The 19676-nt window shown below is 56.3% G+C and overlaps 1 protein-coding gene across 6 annotated transcripts; it reads left to right on the top strand.

Annotated features, from left to right (window-relative positions):
- The first annotated feature begins 220 nt into the window (after positions 1 to 220).
- LOC114898918 (fatty-acid amide hydrolase 1) lies at positions 221 to 16884 on the top strand. Of its 6 annotated transcripts, XM_029229089.1 has the most exons (15): positions 222 to 694; positions 6152 to 6265; positions 8579 to 8713; positions 8910 to 9043; positions 9123 to 9329; positions 9581 to 9621; positions 9850 to 9974; positions 11612 to 11737; positions 12273 to 12370; positions 13521 to 13620; positions 13897 to 13937; positions 14661 to 14700; positions 15183 to 15291; positions 15839 to 15984; positions 16453 to 16884. In XM_029229089.1, the coding sequence occupies exons 1-15, from the start codon at positions 500 to 502 to the stop codon at positions 16579 to 16581; spliced, it is 1740 nt and encodes a 579-aa protein (XP_029084922.1). In that variant the 5' UTR covers positions 222 to 499; the 3' UTR covers positions 16582 to 16884. The 6 variants fall into 6 exon arrangements, 2 of the variants coding, with proteins under 2 accessions (XP_029084922.1, XP_029084921.1); XR_003794481.1 differs by having other exon boundaries at positions 221 to 694; positions 9581 to 9974; positions 15759 to 15984; XR_003794480.1 differs by having other exon boundaries at positions 221 to 694; positions 9581 to 9974; positions 15744 to 15984.
- Positions 16885 to 19676: the final 2792 nt, after the last annotated feature.

Below are 19676 nucleotides of genomic sequence, written 5' to 3'. Positions count from 1 at the left end.
CTCAACCCAAGGTTCTCCAAGGAAGATGCTGCTAAACTGTTTGCGGGGATTAAACAGGTCCGGGAGCTCAGCCTATCGCTGCTCTCCGTCCTATTACCCGCAGGGGCTCCGGCTGGACTGCATCTTCCGGGAGTTGGGGCTCTCGGGTGCGCAGGGCAGAGGTCGGGCCAGACGGGGGCGCCGAACCTCTGCTACGCTCGAGCTTCCGAGGGCGCCCAAGGGAATCGGGTGCTCCTCCCGCTCCGCCTGGCCCAATGCGTGAGGACTTGCGGAGCAGTCCTAGCCGAGCTGCCGCGCTTGACCTTGACGGTTGCGCTTTACCAGCCTCTGGCCGGCTGCCAGGCAACAGCGCCCCGCCCCGCGGGTCTGCGGCTGCGGCACCGCCCCTCCCTCCCTCCAGCGGAGGCGGGCGCTGGATCCTAGGTTGATCCAGGCCGGGTTTTGCGGCGGAGTCCGCGCGTGCTGATTCCTCTTCGGCAGCGGTCGGCGGCGGGAGACCATGGTGCTGGATGAACTGTGGGCCGCGCTCTCCGGCCCCTCCGGGGCTACCCTGGCTTGCTGCTTGGTGGCGGCGGCCTTGGCCCTGCGCTGGTCCAGTCACCGGACGGCGCGGGGCGCGGCGGCCCGGGCACGACAGAGGCAGCAAGCGGCCCTGGAGACCATGGACAAGGCGGCGCAGCGCTTCCGTCTCCAGGTGATGGCCGGGGTTGGAATCGGGGTCAGGGGGAGGGCCTGGGGTGGCGGCAGCACTTTTAGCCGCCCGGCCGCGCGGAGGGGCGAGCGGCGGGCAGCGGGCAGCGCAGGTTCGTAACTCGCCGAAACTCCTCTCGCCGTAATGCATTCCGTACTCTTTCTGAGCCAGATGGGGCCTAGGGGAGGAAGGGAAACGAAAGGAACTGGGCAGGCTGTCGAAGGCTGTCGCGCACTGGGTCAAAGAGGAGCTTTGCTCTGGTGCCAAAGAATCTCAAGATCACTATTAGGACTCTAAAACGCAAGTGTGAGAACCAATAGGATGCTCGGGTTGAGGACTTTGGAATCATAAAGTGATGGCCAAGGGCATCTGGAGAGCTTACAGTTCAAACTCATTGATATGTGCTTGAGGATGCTAAGAGGGAGCTGGGGAGGGACTTGCCCAAGTCCACAGGGAGTTACTGGCGGAGCTGGACCCCTGCCACCTAGGCTGTCGAGTCTGATGGGTTATAAGCCCTTTGCATGAATAGGTTTAGGTGGGTGATCTGTCAACAAGATTTTCTCCTCTGGATCAGCTCAGTGTGTGTATGGGGGCGAGGGAGAGGCCTAGAAGGGGAGGCTTTCTTTCCCTCCAGATGTGTGACACACTGGACCCAGTTCCAAGTCAAAATGCTGAACTCAGGTCTTATGTGCTGAGGGAGGGAAGACTTGCCCCGAGTGTTTGATAGGATTTGGATCTGACAGGTGGGAAGGCATTCCGGATAATGGGACAGCACGAGGCAGGAGCTGGAACTAGAACCCAGATGCCTGGTGGGACCATCCAGCCTCATTCCGCTGGAGAGGAGCAGGGGAGAAAGATTAGGAAGAGAGACCCTGGCCTTGAATGCCAGGCCCTGGGTATGGCCTTGATGGCCGTGAGGTTTTAGCTGGATGTAATGGTATGGATTCACTCCACACCATTCCTGGACCAGGAAATGTCATATTTGTTTATTTATTGAAATAAAAATGTATCTGGTTCCAGCCTTCACTCATCAAGCTGGCTGAAAAGTACACAATCAGTCAGTTTTTAGGTATTCCATCCAAACTGGTCACTTTCCCTACTTGGGCACAGGTTTATCACTGTCTGATCCTCCTTCTCTGGCTGACCTCCTTGGTGCCCCGCTCAGGGATCCTTGCAGTGATGCCAGGCTCAGCCTGGAGACCCTCGGCTGCTCCCGAGGCTCCAGGTCCTGTGCAGCTGGCTAGCTGAGTTCTGCCAGCGCCGAGGGCTGTGTGGAGGCAGCTGTAAGAATCTGTCCACAGTTTGTGCCTACAGGACTCCCGTCCTGGTTGCAACGAACCCACCAGCTGGTAGGGGTGTGGGGTGGTAGAAGGGTGGGTCTTCCCTCACTTCAACTCCAAGCATCAGCATCTACACAGTTTCCTTCTGGAGCAACAGCCTTTCATTATTTTTAAGAACTGACTCTTCAAGGGTAGAAACTTTGGCCCTGAAATACCAAAAGCTGTTGAAACAGCCTCCACGGGGCAGAGCCTGGCCTCGGAACACCAAAACTTGGCTCTTGCAGATGGGAAAGCAGGGAAATCACCTTTTGGTTTTCCAGCGACTGGGAGAAGAGAGGGAGAACTATCTTAGGAGCCTCAATGTGTTGAGCAATCAGCAGAGAAGACAAAGATATTGTCTTCATGACAATAGCTTTGGGAATGGGTAGGAGGTGGGCAGTTTAGCTGAGCTCATCCAGGGCCTTGGGAAGGGGCCCAGGGTTAGTAGGGCCCTGGAAGAATACAGCAGCTTATAGTACAGCTCCTGCCTGATAGACAGCAGGAAAGCTAGTTGGGACCCAGATACTTCCTGTGTCCCGAGGCGTTGCTGGAGGAGGAGGAGTACTAAGCGCCTCCTGAACACTGCAAGATGGTTCATCTTTCTCTGGACTCCAGAGCAACTTTAGAGTGAGGCGTATTTCTTGTATTTTCTGTTGACCGCATGAAGCTTAACCTGTAACATGCCCATTTGTTGCATTTGTTTCCACCTTGCCCCCTGAATGAGTTTCAGTATCCTTTCTGGACTGAAGAGAGAGACCACCATTGACAGAATATTATGGCTGGGAGAGCCATCCCAGAACACCTGCTTATCCCTCTGTGCCTCCGCACCTGTAGTTTTATCCTGAATACCCTTCCCACACATCCCTTACAAGCCCTTTTGTCAAAATTCCACTGGATTACAAATGCCACTTCCTTCAACTGGATCTGACCTGTAGTTCCATCCCCTGGCGTCTCCAAGACCAACCTGAAGCTGATTTTAAAACAAAACAATTCAATGAATAACGCGAAGAACAGTATGGTTTTTGTTTCGATCAGTATCAGTAGCCTACATGATCAAATGGAAGAGATATCTTGAAATAGGACAAAAGCGATAAAAAAAAAAACCCCATGAGTGAAAATAAAAAAGACTTGGAGGACAATCGAGGATACCTGAAATTAGGACAGTAGGTGGTTCAGAAGGAGAAAAACAGATGGAGGAGGGGCAGTGACTCAATGATAGCTATAGTATCTTTTGCTTGAAAAAGTAGGCATACAGATGGCCACATGCTTGGTGAGACGTTATTTGTACACTTCCCTGCACTCTCCATACTAATTTTTTTTTAATTAATTTACTTATTTTTGGCTGCGTTGGGTCTTCCTTGCTGCGCGCGGGCTTTCTCTAGTTGCGGCGAGCGGGGCCTACTCTTTGTTGCGGTGCGCGGGCTTCTCACTGCGGTGGCTTCTCTTGCTGTGGAGCACAGGCTCTAGGCACGCGGGCTTCAGTAGTTGCGGCATGTGGGCTCAGTAGCTGTGGCGCACGGGCTTCGCTGCTCTGTGGCATGTGGGATCTTCCCAGACCAGGGCTCAAACCCGTGTCCCCTGCATTGGCAGGCGGATTCTCAACCACTGCGCCACCAGGGAAGCCCCACATTGTGGGTTTTTCACAGACATTTTTTTTTTTTCCTGTGAGGTTTCATCAGAAACTGTTAACTATGGTTTCCTTTTCAGAAGAGGGACTGGGCAGGGAGGCCCTAGAGGTGGGGGGAAATGTTCACTTTTCATTCTGTATACCTTTAAAAAAGTACGTCACTAGGGGTTGTCTCGTGTGTTGGTGGGGAGATCATGGATCCATTTTTCTTTTTTTCCTTCCCTGTAGCTGCCTGTATTATTTAAAAAAAAAAAAATCCCAAGTGAGTGTTGAATCCATTTAACAAATTCAGGGAAGAGGTGGAGTGTTCCTGATATTGAGGCCAGGCTTCAAAGGCTGTGTGGTGGGTGTGTGTGGTGGGCGTTCAGCTCTGGGCGTGTGGTGGGTGTGAGGGGGCCATGTTGCACTGAGGGGGTTCAGGGGAGTCTGACAGGACCACGGCCTGGAAGCATCTCCTGGAGCTTGTGGTGTGAAGGGGACTTTAAGGGGAGAGGCAAGGTGGGCTTGGACATTGCACTGTCTGGCCTGGCCACAAAGCTTGGGCGGGGCAGCCAGTTGGGTGGCCCCTGTCTGACCCGGGAGAGGAAGGATGTGCACTGGCAAGGGTCTTGGTAGAGGGGACAGAGAGGTGGCCATTTGCCAGAGCTACTTAGGGGGCTTGGTGATTGGATGTGGGTGGGAGGGAGGGGGTGAGTGGAAGACGGAGGGCAGCGTCCTTCCCTGAGGGAAGAGGAGCCAGTGGAGAGGGGGGGGGAGGCACAGAGCTCAGGGGAATGACACAGGGACAGAGGGAGAAAAGGGAGTAGCTCAGCGAGTAGGTCTGAGCTCAGTTGGGTCAGTCGAAGGATGATGATCTGGAGGCTGTGAGATAGGCAGAGGGCCTGCAGTGGAAGCCATGAGAAGGAGTGACTTCTCCCAGCATCAGAGAGGGAAGAAGAGGTGCCAGAGGAACCTCCAGGAGCCTCTGTCTCTCCCCGCGTCTGGCTCCTTCTCATGCTTCAGATCACATCTGAAATGTCACCACCACCTACCCAGCCCATCTGAGTCATTCCTCTGTTCTTTCTGTCACAGGCTCCGTTTATCCTTTCTCACACTTGCCATGATCTGTCCATTCTTTGTTAACTTATTTTCTTTCTTTAAAAAATATTTTTTTTCTTTTATTCTTTTTCAAATTATTTTCCCAATTAACTTGTTTGTTTTCTTAAAGGTAAGCTCTGAAAGCAGAGACTTGTCTGTCTTGGTTATCTCTAAGTTCACAGCCCTAGCTAGTCCTCAGCACATAGTAGATGCTCAGAACCTGTGTGTTGACTGAATGAGCGGATGACAGAAGGAGCGGAGAGGTGGGAGGGAGCCCCGGGGAGCGGGGTATGTCTGTGCCCAGAGGAAACTGAAGCGAGCCCTCTGAATGCCTCCATGAGACTTGGAGCAGAATGAACAGAGTCAAGTGTTTGTTGTATTCGGCAACAAGGAAGTCCCTGGTGACTTTGGCAGGAGCAGAGGAGGGTAGAGATGAGATGTGGTGCCTGCAACTCAGATGTCCTCCTAGCCCTATTTACTAATTAGCCCAATACCCTCAAGGGGGAAGCCAGCGGATGTTTGCAGGCAGGGGCTGACTCCAGAGACTCCGGGGGCCTTCGAGGCCTGGCAGTAGGTGTCTGATCAAACATCCCTTCTCCTTCAGAGAGCTCTTCCCTGACCACCCTCTACCTGTGTGCCGCCCACTCACTGCATCCATTTTATTTTCTTTATTTCTTGCTATCTAAAATTCTTATTTACTTATGAATTATCTGCTCATCCCCAACTCTGCACCTTGTGTAAGCTCCCCCAAAGCCTGGATGTGACTTTTTTGTTCACTGCTGTATCCCCTTGCCTAGCATGGTGCCTGCTACGGAATAGGTGCCTAATGAATATCTATGGACTGAACAAAAAAACCCTCTCATTTGGATGTGGCTCCAGCTCCAACCCTAACCACCCAGGACAGGGTTTTCTTATTTCTGCCCTCCCCTGACAAGGTGTTGAGTAGTTAGGTGCAGGTGGACAGCCAGTGGTCAGCCCATGCTGAATGGGCAGAGAACTATAGTTTATCTGTAAGTCCTAGGCAAGGCACTTCCCCTTGCTGAGCCTCAGTTTCTTTAGCTGTGCAATGGGAATGGTAGTAAGATTTCATCCAAACATGGAGCACATTGGCATGGTGCCTGGCACGCAGTAGGTAGTCATTGGTGGTCCCTGTTAGTAATGGTCTAATGATCAGCCTGGGCATGGCCTCTCCCTGGACCCCTCTCAGGTAAGCTTCTTGAAGAGATAGATCTGTATTTTCTACAGGTGGCAAGGGCCTGCCCAGGCTGGACCACATTTGTGGTGTCAGAGCTGTGGGTGGGCACATCTGTCACGGGTTGGCAGGTGACAGCACGTGCTTGGTAGGTGTGGGGATTTGGGGGCATGGGCCGCTCGTGTCAGCTGCAGGCACATGGAGCCTGCGGGGGAGTAGGGGACTGACCCGAGGTGTCTCCCCAGAACCCTGACCTGGACTCAGAGGCACTGCTGGCCCTGCCTCTGCCTCAACTGGTACAGAAGCTGCACAGTGGGGAGCTGTCTCCGGAGGCTGTGCTCTTCACCTACTTGGGAAAGGTAAAGCCTGGGAGTGACCCTGCTCCTTCCTCCACTTTCTCTGCAAGGCTGGGGGGAAAACCTGGCCTGGACTTTGTCCCACTGAGGACCCTGGTGGGATCACAGTGCCAGGGAGGTACTGTGTGTGTGTGTGTGTGTGTGTGTGTGTGTGTGTGAGAGAGAGAGAGAGAGAGAGAGAGAGAGAAGAGAGAAAATGGCTCTGTGTGTGTATTTGGGGAGGGGGGGAGGGGCGGGGGGGTGGATACTGAGCATGTTGTCTTAGCTAGAAACCTGGCTTTTAGCCCAGACTTCCCTCTCCCTTCTGCCCCCACCCCATCAGTCACCAAGTCTGGTCTGGTCCCTTCCTATAGCTGTCTCTAGTCCATCCCCTTGTCTCCCCCTCTTCAGCCACCCTGGTCCTCCACCACCATCTCCCTCTGGGACCAAGCGCCAGCCTCCTGGCCAGGTGCCCCCTCAGCTCTTCAGCGTCCTCTCTGGCCAAGGCCTTCTGTAGCTTGGGGCATCAGCGGCTCAGCTGCTGGCAGTTCCCTGGCACCCAGCGCCTGCACTGGGGTTCCTTTTACCTGCGAGGCTCTTCTCCTCCTTGCCCTGCTCAGTGCAACAGGCTCCCCCGGAAGAGCTTTCAGGGCTCAGAGAGGAGTCTCTGGAGTCTTCCAGGAAGCCTCCCAGGACCCTCCTCCCTTCCCAGCCTGAGTTAGGGTTTCCTCTTCAGTGTTCACTTTCTAACAGCACGTTTCTCATCGCATTGTAGGGCTTGCCTTGTCTTTCTCTTTCCCAAGGCAAATGTGGGCTTTTGGTGGACAGTCTTATTTGTCTTTGCACCTTATTGCTGAACACTGTGTCTTTTATATAGTAAGTGCTCAAGAAATGTGTTTGAAACAAAATGAAAGAAGGAAATGTGCTTTGTGAGTGTGACTTGTCTATATATGCCATAGCATTTTTTTTAAACATCTTCATTGGAGTATAATTGCTTTACAATGTTGTGTTAGTTTCTGCTGTATAACAAAGTGAATCAGCTATACATATACATATACCCCCATATCCCCTCCCTCTTACGTCTCCCTCCCACCCTCCCTATCCCACCCCTCTAGGTGGTCACAAAGCACCGAGCTGATCTCCCTGTGAGATGCAGCTGCTTCCCACTAGCTAGCTGTTTTACATTTGGTAGTGTATATATGTCCATGCCACTCTCTCACTTTGTCCCAGCTTACCCTTCCCCCTCCCCATGTCCTCAAGTCCATTCTCAGCTGCGTCTTTGTTCCCGTCCTGCCCCTAGGTTCTTCAGAACCATTTTCTTTTTTAAGATTCTGTATATATGTGTTAGCATATGGTATTTGTTTTTCTTTTTCTGACTTACTTCTATGAGTGTGACTTGTATCTGATATGATTTCTTGGAAGAGAGCATGTGGTAGTGAGTGGGACCCCTAAGCAGGTGGACATGAGTGCCAGGGGGACTGACGGGCGTGTATGAGGGCGGTGTGAGCGACTGCAGCTGAGAGCGGGGCAGAGAGGGACTGTAGAGAAAGGACTGGACACCCCTGGGCCGGGTGCCCTGAGAGGACACACAGTCTCAACAGCCGGGGTTGTTTCTAATGAATCCATGTCCCTGAAGAAGCTCCTGCCCCCCTTAATCATCCACAGAGAGCATTCTGGCTACAGATTGGCCTCTTCTCTTTCTGCCCTGGGGCAGGAGACAGATTTCCTGTACCTGAGTGTGGCAACAGGGCCACACCCATGTTCCTGTCAGTTGCTATCAGTCAGCCATGCGTCCACCAGACTTGATTATCAGCTTCAAGGGTTCCTGGGGGAGGGGAGGCTTCACCTGGGCCCCCCTGGGGCAGAGGAGTTGGGAGGCTCCCTGCGCTGCTGGGAGGCTGTAGCCTGGGTCTAAGCCTTGCCCTGCACTGACTCCCAGTGTGACCTGACACGGGGATCTGCCAGCCTCACTGGGCAGAGGGTGTGGCTTGGAGGAGGACAGGGGTTGGGGTGGCCAAGGGTCAACCTCCTCCCAGCTCGGCCTCTGGGGGGCATCTGAGGTCAGTATCTTGCCCCTTTGAGTGCCCTGGTTGTGTCCCGGCCCTGGGAGTACTCTCACTCTGTCCGTTTTGGAGTTGAAGGCCAGAGACGGCCAGGGTGAGGCTGGAGCCACATGTCCCTAGTGAGGCGAGTGCTGGGCCTAGGTTATCCTCTGTGCCCCTGGGTCATGTTTCTGGTTACCCTTTCCCTGGGTGGTAAGGGAATTTTAACACAACTGAAACAAAAAAAGAAAAGCCAGCCTCGCTTTGTTCTTGTACCCATTTCTCTCTCCCCAAGGCCTGGGAAGTGAACAAAGGGACTAACTGTGTGACTGCCTACCTGGCAGACTGTGAGGCTCAGCTGTGCCAGGCCCCGAGGCAGGGCCTGCTCTACGGCGTCCCAGTGAGCCTCAAGGAGTGCTTCAGCTACAAGGTGTGCCCTGCCCCAGTCCCTGCCAGCCAGCTCTGCGTCCTGGGTCACCCTGGGCCCTCAGAGGAAGTACCAGGTCCAAAGGCCTTGAGAGGGCACCATGGGTACGGCCTGTGGGGGGGGGGTGGGAACAGCCCCTGTGCTGCCGAGGCGCCCCCGGCTCGTCAGCCACGTCCCTCTCGCCCATCCCTCCTTCTAGGGCCAGGACTCGACACTGGGCTTGAGCCTGCACGAGGGGGCGCCAGCAGAGCGTGACAGCGTGGTGGTGCAGGTGCTGAAGCGGCAGGGGGCCTTGCCCTTCGTGTACACCAATGTCCCCCAGTCCATGTTCAGGTTGTGTCTCGGGTGTGGGGTGGGGGCAGGGGCACCGGTGCCAGCGTGACATGGGCTGACCCCTTTCTGCTTCCTCCAGCTATGACTGTGGTAACCCCCTCTTTGGCCAGACCGTGAACCCATGGAAGTCTTCCAAGAGCCCAGGTGGCTCCTCAGGGGGTGAGGGGGCCCTCATTGCGGCTGGGGGCTCCCCACTGGGCTTAGGCACCGACATCGGAGGAAGCATTCGCTTTCCCTCTGCCTTCTGTGGCATCTGCGGCCTCAAACCCACAGGGAACCGCATCAGGTATGGTGCAGGTGGTCGGGGGAGGGAGCTTCTGAGTCTCTCGCTGTGTGACCTTGGCCTAGCTTCCCACCTCTCTGGGCTCCAGGCAGGGATTCCCTGACTGGGGTTTTGCTGGGAGGTAGTGTCGCAGCACCACAGTCCTTGGTTCCTAGTTTCCAAAGTGGTGAGAGAGTTGGGAGCTGCTGTATGGATGTGGGGTTGGGCAGAGGATGGCCATTTCCCATTGCCAACATCTTGTGTTTCTTATCCAGCAAGAGTGGCCTGAAGGGCTGTGTCTATGGACAGGTAGCAGGTGAGGTCTGTGGTTCCCTCTATGCCCTGGAGGAGGGGGGTCTGCCTGATCTGCCTCCGCCCCTGCCTCTCCTTGGGGCAGTGTTGGGCCCCCAGGCCACTCTAGGTCTGAGTTCCTACGCCTTGTCCCTGTTCACACTACGGGCCACGGCCCAGTCCTTGCTTGGACCTGGCCCCAGAGCTCCTTGGGGCTGGGTGATCTCTCTCTCCTCCCCTCCCTGCGCCACAGTACAGCTCTCGGTCGGCCCCATGGCCCGGGACGTGGAGAGCCTGGCGCTGTGCCTGCGAGCGCTGCTGTGTGAGGACATGTTCCACCTGGACCCCTCCGTGCCCCCCCTGCCCTTCAGGGAGGAGGTGAGCCGGGGTGGGGGTGGGCATGGGGTGGATTCAGGTTTCACTGGTGCTCCTGAGCCCAGAGAGCACTCCCCGCATTGCAGCAGGACTTGGAGGCCCTGTCTCCTGAAAACCACCCCGGCAGGGCCGGGGGTGGGGTGGGGTGAGGGGGGTGAGCGGGGCGGGGCGGTGTGTGTGTCTGAGGCCAGCAGCAGCGCCTCTTCAGACAGCCACCAGATGGCGCCCTTGCCTGCATTTGGAAACCTTGAGGCTTTCAAATTGGTGGGCTGGGAGCCAGAGCTGAGGAAAGGCCCACCTTCCGGCCCAGCCTGGGGGCTGTCACTGCAGAACAGGAGTGGCCTCGAGGCTAAGAACAGCTTGAGAGAGCACTCCTGTACCTTATCTGTGTTTGATCCCCAGTAATTAGGAGCCTTTCCTATAGTATTCATGTCCCTATCCCCAGCCTCCAGAGGGATGCTTGGCGTGTAGGCTGAGTGAGTTAAGGACAGTTAAAAGCGGAGCTGTCTCCCTCCCAGAGAAAGCTGGGATCTGTGGGCAGTGTCAGATGCTGGCTCCCCAAAATATCATCAAAACAGCCTGTTGATCAGATAAGGCTGAGTTTAATGCTTTCTGTGGTGAGGGGGAGTGCTGCCTCCACAGAGCCTTAGCAGCGTGGGGGAGGGGTGCGAAGTTAGGATGTTGAAGTTGGTTTCAGGTGGATATTTCAGTGTGGGGCATTGGTTAGGATTGGGTACAGATCATGATGTAATAGGTTAGGACTGGTGGATACAGCAAGGTGAGGATTCTGAGGAGAGGGGTTCAAGGAGTCTTAGGGGATAAGCTGTCATTTGGTGCTTCTATTGAAGAATTGACGGGTCTTTTAAGAATGACTGATAAAGTTATCTGTACTTTATGTACAACACTTTCAGGAGTAGTCAAGTTAGATCGATGTGGGCAGTGGAATAGTAAAGCCATGTTAATGTAGACAGTAAGCTGTCTGTGTGATGTAAGCGCCATTTCTCAGCGGTCTTGCATTTCTCCCTACAGACCTCTTGCCCTCACCCAGCCCAGGTTGCCTTGGAAGGGCTGAAGGCGCTGGGGCAGGCAGGAGATCGGGGCTGGGGATGGGGTGAGCTACCCCTCCTCAGCAGAGGAGATGTTCTAAGTGAAACCAGTCGTTCAAGAGCCCCTTCCTGAGAGGTGGGGAGGAGGTGAGGCTCGTGTCCTGAGGTCTGGAACGATCTATTACGGGAGCCAGGACTAGCATTCTGGAAACAGGCTGTGGAGAGCCTCGGCTCAGGACGCGGGATACCTGGCTTCCTGACCTAGTCTTGTAGCTCTGCCCTGACAAGTGGCCTTGGCTGAGTCCCCGCTCCACTCTGGGCCTATCTCCCTATCTAGACCTGAAGCTTCAGTTTCCTCGTAGGACCAGTGGGAATCCTCATTCTTGCTCTGCCCACCTGCAAAGTCATTGTGAAGGTGTTTTGTGAAGGGGTCATATGCAGAAGGGGCTGGCCTCACTGGCAGGCAGTTTTCGGGGGATCTAGGGTGCAGCCTCAAAGCTGCGTCTGGGGCTGAGTAGCTGCTCTGAGCTCTGGGAGCCCTGCTTGGGGCCACCCTGTCCTGACCTGACTCTGACTCCTGTGTGTTGCCCCCAGGTCTACACAAGCTCTCAGCCCCTGCGTGTGGGGTATTATGAGACTGACAACTATACCATGCCCACCCCGGCCATGACACGGGCCCTGCTGGAGACCAAGAAGAGACTCGAAGCTGCTGGCCACACGGTATGGAGGTGGGAGCCCACAAGTCCTGGCATCGCCCCTCTTTCAGGGAAGCCTTCCTGGTACCCATGCCTGCCACCCATCCCTGGCATCCTTCCACCCTGATTGTTTTGTGGTTGGGGATGGGAATTCGGTCCCTGGGGGACCAGTAAAAAGGGGCTGATCAGAAGTATTGGGGTACATGATTGATGGTGAGCTCACCCCTGTGCTGGGGATGTGTGAGCTGTGAGCTGCATTGGGAGGGCCTCGTCGACCACAGACAGGGGTGCACAGCTGTCCAGAGGTTCCTGGGGCTCTGAGATGGCAGGTTTGGGGATGTTCATCTGAGACAGGCTTATGTGTGGCTCCAGACTTCTCTCCTGATGTGCATCTTACAGGGAGTTATCACGGGCCAACAAGGCCACCGTTGCGGCTCCAGTGAGGGTACCGTGAAGGCAGGGTTGGTCCAGTCCATGCTCGGGGCTGCCTGGGTAGCATGGGGGTGGTGGGACCCAAGGGTTTCTAGGTCTGGGAGTCTTACACTCCTCAGTCCCTGCAGCTGGTTCCCTTCCTGCCAAGCAACATACCCCATGCTCTGGAGACCCTGTCGACGGGTGGGCTGTTCAGTGACGGTGGCAAGAGCTTCCTACAGAACTTGTGAGTGATGTTGGGTTTGGAGGTCTGTGGTGGGATCAGGACATGGGGAGACCCAGGAAGAGCAGCTGGGTGCTGTAACCCCAGGGACAGGCCAGGCTGGGGGAAGATGGAGGACAGGCCTCAGCTGAATGTGAAGAAGGTCTGAGCATTCTGGGTAGGGACCTTGCCACCCCTCTGACTGCAGGCTGAGCCTGGCACTACCTTGCCAGGAGTCTTTGGAAAGGTGCCAGCACAGGGGGAGGCTGGATTGAGCACCCATGGCCTCATCCTGAGCTGAGCTGGCTGGGAGGCAGGAGGTAAGCAGGGAGTTGCCTATCTGTTTGGGAAAGATTGAGAGACAAGGGTAGGGTCAAATAGGAGGGCAGGGGTGTAGACGTCATTCTGTGACTCCGGGCTCTTCTCACTTGAGCCACGTCTTTCTCTTTTGAGTAGGACCTCAGTTTTCTTGTCTGTAAAGTCAGTAGGTTGGACCAGACCCGCTTTAAGGGACTTCGCAGAGCTCACGTTTAGAGAAGCTGGTTCCACTTGGGTGTTTTCAGTCCTTAAAGGTAGACACGGGCAGAGGACAGGCCTGTGAAGGTGCCTCCTGGGGACATGCCCAGACTGACTGGACTTCCCGCAGTAGCTAAGTATGGTTCAGGCTTTAGCGGAAGGGGCTACCCCTCACTCTGGCCCTGGGAATGAGGCTCCAGGATCAGCCGCCTGAGACCTTTCCCTGAGATCTAGAGCAGAGACAGCCTCAGAGACAAGGATCACGGTGCCTACTCAAGACTGCGCCACTCGTGCCTCCAGGCCAATATCCGCCTCCACGGGGGAAATGCCCTCAGTATCACGCCCTGGCCAGGGAGATGCTGCCTGTAGTTCTTATTGCTTTAAGCTGAGTTTGCCAGGGAGGGAGACGGGGAGTCCTGCCTTGGGGAGCTCCATGGGTGTGGGTGGAGCCCAGGCATCCCAAAGGGTCTGCAGACACAAGCCACATGTTGGGAAGGAGAGGCTGAGATGAAGGGGCTGGAGAGCGTGACTGCCAGAGTCTGGTGAGGAGGGAGGTAGGCAGAGCCACTGAGTAGAGACCGGGGGATGCAGTAGGTGGGGGTGAGCCAGGAGGGATGCCTGGGGTGGATGTGTCTGGACTGGACCCTTTGTCTCCCAGCAAAGGTGATTTCGTGGACCCCTGCTTGGGAAACCTGATCTCAGCTCTGAGGCTGCCCAGCTGGCTTAAAGGACTGCTGGCTTTCATGCTAAGGCCTCTGGTGAGGGCACAAGGAATAGAAGGGGTGGGCTGGGCCGGGCGGGAGCCTCTGGGGCTCTTCCCCCCTCCCCTTAGCCTCCTCTTCTTCTCAGCCCTCACCTAGTCTCTTCTCCTCCCCCCATGCCCTTTGATCTTCACCTAACATGCATGCTGAAAGGGGTGCTGACCCGGGACATGGGGGGAGAGACAGAGGGAGGAAGCACAGGCAGCTTGGCCTGAAGATTATTGCCACACCTGGCCCAAAGCTGAGTCACTGACTGTGTCTGTCCTTCTGCAGCTCCCAAGGTTGTCAGCCTTTCTCAACAGCATGAAGTCTCGGTAAGAATGTTTCCCATGCCCAGATGCTTGCCCCCCTTTTCCCCTGACCTGGGTCCAAGTGCTTTCCAACAGGAAAAGATGAGAGAAGTAGCTTCTGAGGCTGGAAAGGGCGCAGGCAGGGTGGCAACTTCTGTGGCTTTCGAGGAGGATCTTGAAGATGTCTTAGCAAGGTCCAGGAAAGCCTGGAGAGCAAGGACCTGAGGGAGAGCACAGGATAGGAGGGGGTGGAGAGGAGAAGATTGCCCTGGCTGGGCACGGTTGGAAAGGCCCGGGAAGGAGCTGGCGGGAGGCAGGAGCGGGGGTGCTGGGAACCCATGAGGGTACTACTGTTAGCGATCAGACTGCATCGCGCCCTCTCTTGCCTGCCCCTCAGTGGCTCATGCCGGAAAAGCTGGGAATAAGTTGTCCCATTCTCAGGCCCTGACATCTTGTGGACTTGCTCCTTCTGTTACCACCAGGCATTTAGGACCTTGGGTGGCTCTGGCCTCTCCTGTGTCCTGAGGGTAGCAAGGAGTCAGGCCTAGGTCCCTCCTGGGGACTCAGTGGGACATGAACTTAGGGATTAGAACTTCTGCCCTGCTTTACTTTCCTCTCAGAGTGCCCTGGAATTGAGAAGGGTCCAAGGAGGAATGAGATCTGGGAGGTGTTGAGAGTAGGGGTCTGATGTTGTTAATCCCCATGGCTGGGATCATCATGGTCAGTGACCTCATTCCCTCTGTCCAGGTCAGCTGGAAAACTCTGGGAACTGCACCACGAGATTGAGGTGAGGCCAGAGCCTCTCGACTAGAGTAGGGCGGGTGGAGGGTGGAGTTGGACAGGGCACCTGCGTTGGGGTCTCTCGGCCACTGGTCCCCTGGAGTGGCCCATCGTTCTCCCTTCCACTCCCTGACAGCTTGGGGACTGCTGTCAGACCCTCACTTGCCCGGAGACCCGTCCTAGGGGCCTGGGTCAGCCTGGGGCTCCTGTCCTGGATACCTCTTTTGCCACTCTGATGCTGCCTGTAGCCAGCACTCCATGGCCCTGCCCTGGTAGGAAGAGTGGTGTCTGTGGTTCTGTGGAGCAGGTGATGCCCCCTGAGAGCAGCCCTGTCTGAATACCCCTGAGGTCCTCCATCCCACTGTGGTTCAGTTCATGTCTGGGGCAGGTCCAGGGCTAGAGTCACCCCAGCCACAGTGCCTGCGTTGGAGAGTCCATGTAACGGGCTGTGTCTGAGTGCTTCCCCTGGTGTATGGGTATCCTCCCCAGGTGTACCGTCACTCTGTGATTGCCCAGTGGAGAGCAGTGGAGCTGGATGTGCTGCTCACCCCCATGCTGGGCCCTGCTCTAGACTTGAATGGCCCAGGCAAGGCCACAGGTGAGGCTTGCAGCCCCGTCACAGCCCTGTCACCTGTCTCTTCTCTTCTATGAGTTCAGCCCTTTGCCTGGTGGGGCTGCTGGGAGGTAGAAGAAGAGGAACCCTGCGGGTGGGTTGCCCGCCTGCGGGAGGACTTCACCCTTGAGAGGCTCACAGTCTGGTTGGCTGGAGAGATGGGAGTCATGTGGGACCCTGTCCTCAGCACTGTTCAAGTTGGAGATCATGTTACAGAGTCTGTGGTTTTGGGAGGTGGTGTTTGAAGCCCAGGTGGGATTTAGATAAACCAGGAAGACAGCAGCAACAGTCCAGGCGGGGGGAAGCTGCCGGGAAGAGGCACAGGGCAAGCTCGTCCGCGCGCTCTCCAGCCCGCCCTGAATCTGGATTCCCGGGCTCTGTCACCCTCACTCAAGTCTCAGCCCTAGGAGAGAACCTCTCCCTGTCTGTGGATGCAGGGTGCCATTTCACAGGGTGGAAGACTGGGGCTCAGAGAGGACAGTTGTCATGGAAGGTCACCCAACCTGCTCCAGCCACATGTGCTGTGTCTCAGGGGCCATCAGCTACACTCTGCTCTACAACTGCCTGGACTTCCCTGCGGGGGTAGTGCCTGTCACCACGGTGACCGCCGAGGACGAGGCCCAGTTGGAGCATTACAAGGGCTGCTTTGGGGATATCTGGGACAAGGCGCTGCAGAAGGTAAGTCCCTTTTCCCCTGGACTCACACCTGCTCCCCTTCCTCTAGTGGAGGAGACAGTATAAACACGAGTATCCTTGTCTGTCTGTCTTGAGAGCTTGTTTGGAGGTTCTAGCAGGGGAGCGCAGCTGCTCGTATACCCTTGACCGAAGAACGGACCTCCTCTATCGGGGAAGGTCGTCCTCTTCGACCGAGCACGCAGCTTTGGGAGGGACGCACATGGAGTGGTGAGGGAGGAAGGGGACACCCGCCTAGCCAGCCAGATCAGCCAAGTCAACCCTGGCGATCAATGGGGTGACAGGTGTCACAGCCAGATCGCCCTCATGTCCTCTCGTCTGTCTTTCTTAAGACCCCTAAAGACTGCGGGCTGGCCCTGCCGTGCTGCCCTCCTCTCCAGCTGGGGTGCTTCCTGGGCCCAGGGTGGGGTCCTGCCTCGACACCTCCCGTCCTGACGCCTGTGTCCCCTGCAGGCCGTGAAGAAGAGCGTGGGCCTGCCTGTGGCTGTGCAGTGCGTGGCTCTGCCGTGGCAGGAAGAGCTGTGTCTGCGGTTCATGCGGGAGGTGGAGCGACTGATGACCCCTGAGAGGCAGCCATGCTGACTGCCGCCGCCTGGCCCTAGAGGACCTGAGACCCACTGGAGCCACGCCCAGCGTAGTCAGGGCACAGCTGCCACCCTGGAGGAAGTGTTCAGCCTGGGGCAGAGGCTTCCAAGTCCCTCCCCCTCGCCCCTGCAAGAAGCCCAAACCCACTGAGTCTGGACCTCGCTCCCTCCCCTGTTCCCTTCCCTGCCCTGACACCCCCAACGTGGCAGCCGGTGGGCATGACATGGGCGAAGGCCCGCTAACAGTCAAGAATCGGTTCCTATACCACAAAAAAAACAAACAAAGAAACAAAAAAAAGAATCGGTTCCTGGTCTGTGTCCTTTCTGGAAGTCATCGTTAGGGCACTGGGGGTTGGAGACCCGACCTTCTAGAACCTGACTCCAGCCACGTCAGTCTCCTGCTCCAAAACCTCCTCTGGTTCCTGTCACTCACAGGATGGACACAAGCTTCTCAGGATGGGCGATACGGCCCCAGCACTTCACACCCACCCCTCCCACCCGCCTTAGACTAAGCCCTACTTTGTTAGACATTGTCTTTTCTCTTCTCCTTGCCTCTGCTGGGAATGCCCTTTCTGCTCCCCTACCATTAAATCCTCTGAGGCCCAGCTCAGATCCCTCTTTCTCCTTCTGAGCCCTGGAGTAGGTGGGCTGTTTCCTCCCAGTCTGCGCTGTGTGGAGGGCGTCCGCGGGTGGGTCACCGCCCTTAGCACACTGGCTCTCCTTGACGGCAGGGATACTATTTCTACGTCTTTGTCCTCAGTGGCCAGCACAGGGCCGGGCACAGGGCAGCGGGGAGTCTGGGATGCTGCTGGGAAGAGGAACCCGCAGGACTGAGGCGAGCACAAGACAAGGTGATCTAGCAGAGAGTGCTCGCAGGGCCAGCCCAGTACTGGAGTGTTCTGGGAAGGCTCCCTGAAGGAGGAGTGCCTGTGTTGAGTATAGAAGGTCCCCAGGGCTGAGATAGGGGACGAGGACATCCCAGGGAGAAGGAACAGTACTACAGCCAGAATGGGCACAGGAGGAGCAGCAGAGATGTAGGTGGGGGTCAGATCAAGGTGGACTTGGAGGGCCAGTTCAGGAACTTGAATCCAGTCTCAAGGGCAATGGGGCACTCTTGAAGGATCAGACAGGTGTGGCGAGGAGAGTAGACTGGAGGGGCAGAGCCTGGAGAGGGTAACGAGGCTGCTCCATGATCCTAATGTGGGGAAGGGGGCCTGGGGCCTGAGCTAGGGCCGTGGCCCAGGTAGAGAGAGGGGTGATTTGGGACTTGACAGTTGAGGGGTGGAAGTGAGCTGTCTCAGCTCAGGCTCAGCTCTGCCCAGTTTGCCAGCTCACCTCTTACTGGACTGCTTTGCCTGGTGGGTGGAGGGTTAGCTCGTCTGGATGCCTGGGGGGCTTCTCGGGTCCACCAGCACAGCTGCCTCGCTCCTCCCTGGCTCCAGCCCTAACTCGCCCGCTTGCTGTCGGACATGTTTCTGGCCTGAGCCCTCGGGCAGGGTGGGCCCCTGGCTCCCACCTGACCTCCTTCGTATTCTTTTCAGGGCAAGCTGCTTTCCCAAGGCTCCCTTCTCCACCGAGATTTTCCCGCTTCTCCAGTGGTGCTTTCCCCTCCAAGTCACGTGCCCGGTGGCACCTGTACTTTCTGCCAGTGGCGTCCCTGCCTCAGTGGGGCAAGTCTCAGGGCAGACGTGAGGCCCTACCTTGGGGCTGACTAGAAGGCCCGACCCACATGGATGCCTAGACTGGGGTGACCAGGCGGCTGCTGCACTTTGCCCTGATTTCTCTTAACTGCTCCGTCACTTTGCCTCATATCCTTCCATAAAGCCACGTGCCATCTGCCCCAGCTTCCTGCCCCATTTCTCTCTTTGGTTAATGATAGCCTCGTGCTTTTAGACACGAGGCTGCCATGGGGGGCCACCTCTCCTCCATTCCTTCCCTGGTTTATTGATGTCACCCTTGGACCCCAGCAGGGCCGTGCCCAGCCCCGTGCTTAGTGGTGCTGGAGTTCCGCCAAGCCTGGCTCCCATCCCTGAGAGGCTCCTGGGCCTGTGTGTGTGGAGGATGCAAGCACGTTGGCTCTCTTGTGATCAGGGCAGGGGGGAAAGGGTAGACGATGGGGCCAAATGCTGCTGAGGGCGGCGGAGGTGGTCAGCGAGGAAGCAAGTACCCCCTGCGTTCCACCTCCACCTCTACACTGTGGTGCAAGCCACCTGCCTCTCACCTGGACACTAATAACCAAACTGGGCTCCCTGCTTCCTTCCTCACCTGTCCGCCAATCCATTCTCCATACAGCAGCCAGAGTGATCATTTAAAAGTGTATATCAGGGCTTCCCTGGTGGCGCAGTGGTTGAGAGTCCGTCTGCCGATGCAGGGGACACGGGTTCGTGCCCCGGTCCGGGAAGATCCCACATGCCGTGGAGCGGCTGGGCCCGTGAGCCATGGCCGCTGAGCCTGCGCGTCCAGAGCCTGTGCACCGCAACGGGAGAGGCCACAGCAGTGAGAGGCCCGTGTACCGCAAAAAAAAAAAAAAAAAAATGTGTATACCAGATTGAGCCACCTCTCTCCTTAAGACTTTGCAATGGCTTCCCAATCACCCGCGAATAAAATCCAGTCTCCTCCTCGAGTCCTGCGAGGCCCCACGTGACGTGGCCCTTGCCCACGCCCTTTGCCTCCTCCTGGATGTCTCTTCCTCTCGTTCATCGTGCGTGCTGCAGCCACATGAACACCCTTTGGTCTCTCGATCGTCTCAAGCTGGTCCCTGCTCCAGAGCTTCTGTGTTAGCTGTCCCTCTGTTTGGAACACTTGGCGCCAATGTCACCTTCCCTGATCACCCACTTGGCAAACAGTCCCCCTTGACACCTTCTAACATGCCACCCTTTGTACTTTATAGCATTATCACTATCTGGAATCATACTTTTTTTTTTTTGTCTCCACTCAGGCAAGCTTCCTGAGAGCTGCACTTTGTCGTGCTCAGCCTGATACTCAGCATGTGGAATAGTGCCTAGAAGGTGCTTAGTTAATTTAGTGAACATTAACTGAGCATCTACTAGGGACCAGGCGCTGTATTGGATGCTGGGACTGCAGTGATGAATG

Source organism: Monodon monoceros, unplaced genomic scaffold (genome assembly GCF_005190385.1).
Source record: "Monodon monoceros isolate NGI ecotype Baffin Bay Population unplaced genomic scaffold, NGI_Narwhal_1 Super_Scaffold_18, whole genome shotgun sequence".
NCBI lineage: Eukaryota > Metazoa > Chordata > Mammalia > Artiodactyla > Monodontidae > Monodon > Monodon monoceros.
This window is presented reverse-complemented; position numbering and strand designations above follow the sequence as displayed.

Coding starts and splice junctions, on each gene's coding strand:
- LOC114898918 (XM_029229088.1), top strand. CDS start 500: ATGGTGCTGGATGAACTGTGGGCCGCGCTCTCCGGCCCCTCCGGGGCT. Junction 695..6,151: donor CGCAGCGCTTCCGTCTCCAG/GTGATGGCCGGG, acceptor GTGTCTCCCCAG/AACCCTGACCTGGACTCAGA. Junction 12,371..13,520: donor AAGAGCTTCCTACAGAACTT/GTGAGTGATGTT, acceptor TTTGTCTCCCAG/CAAAGGTGATTTCGTGGACC.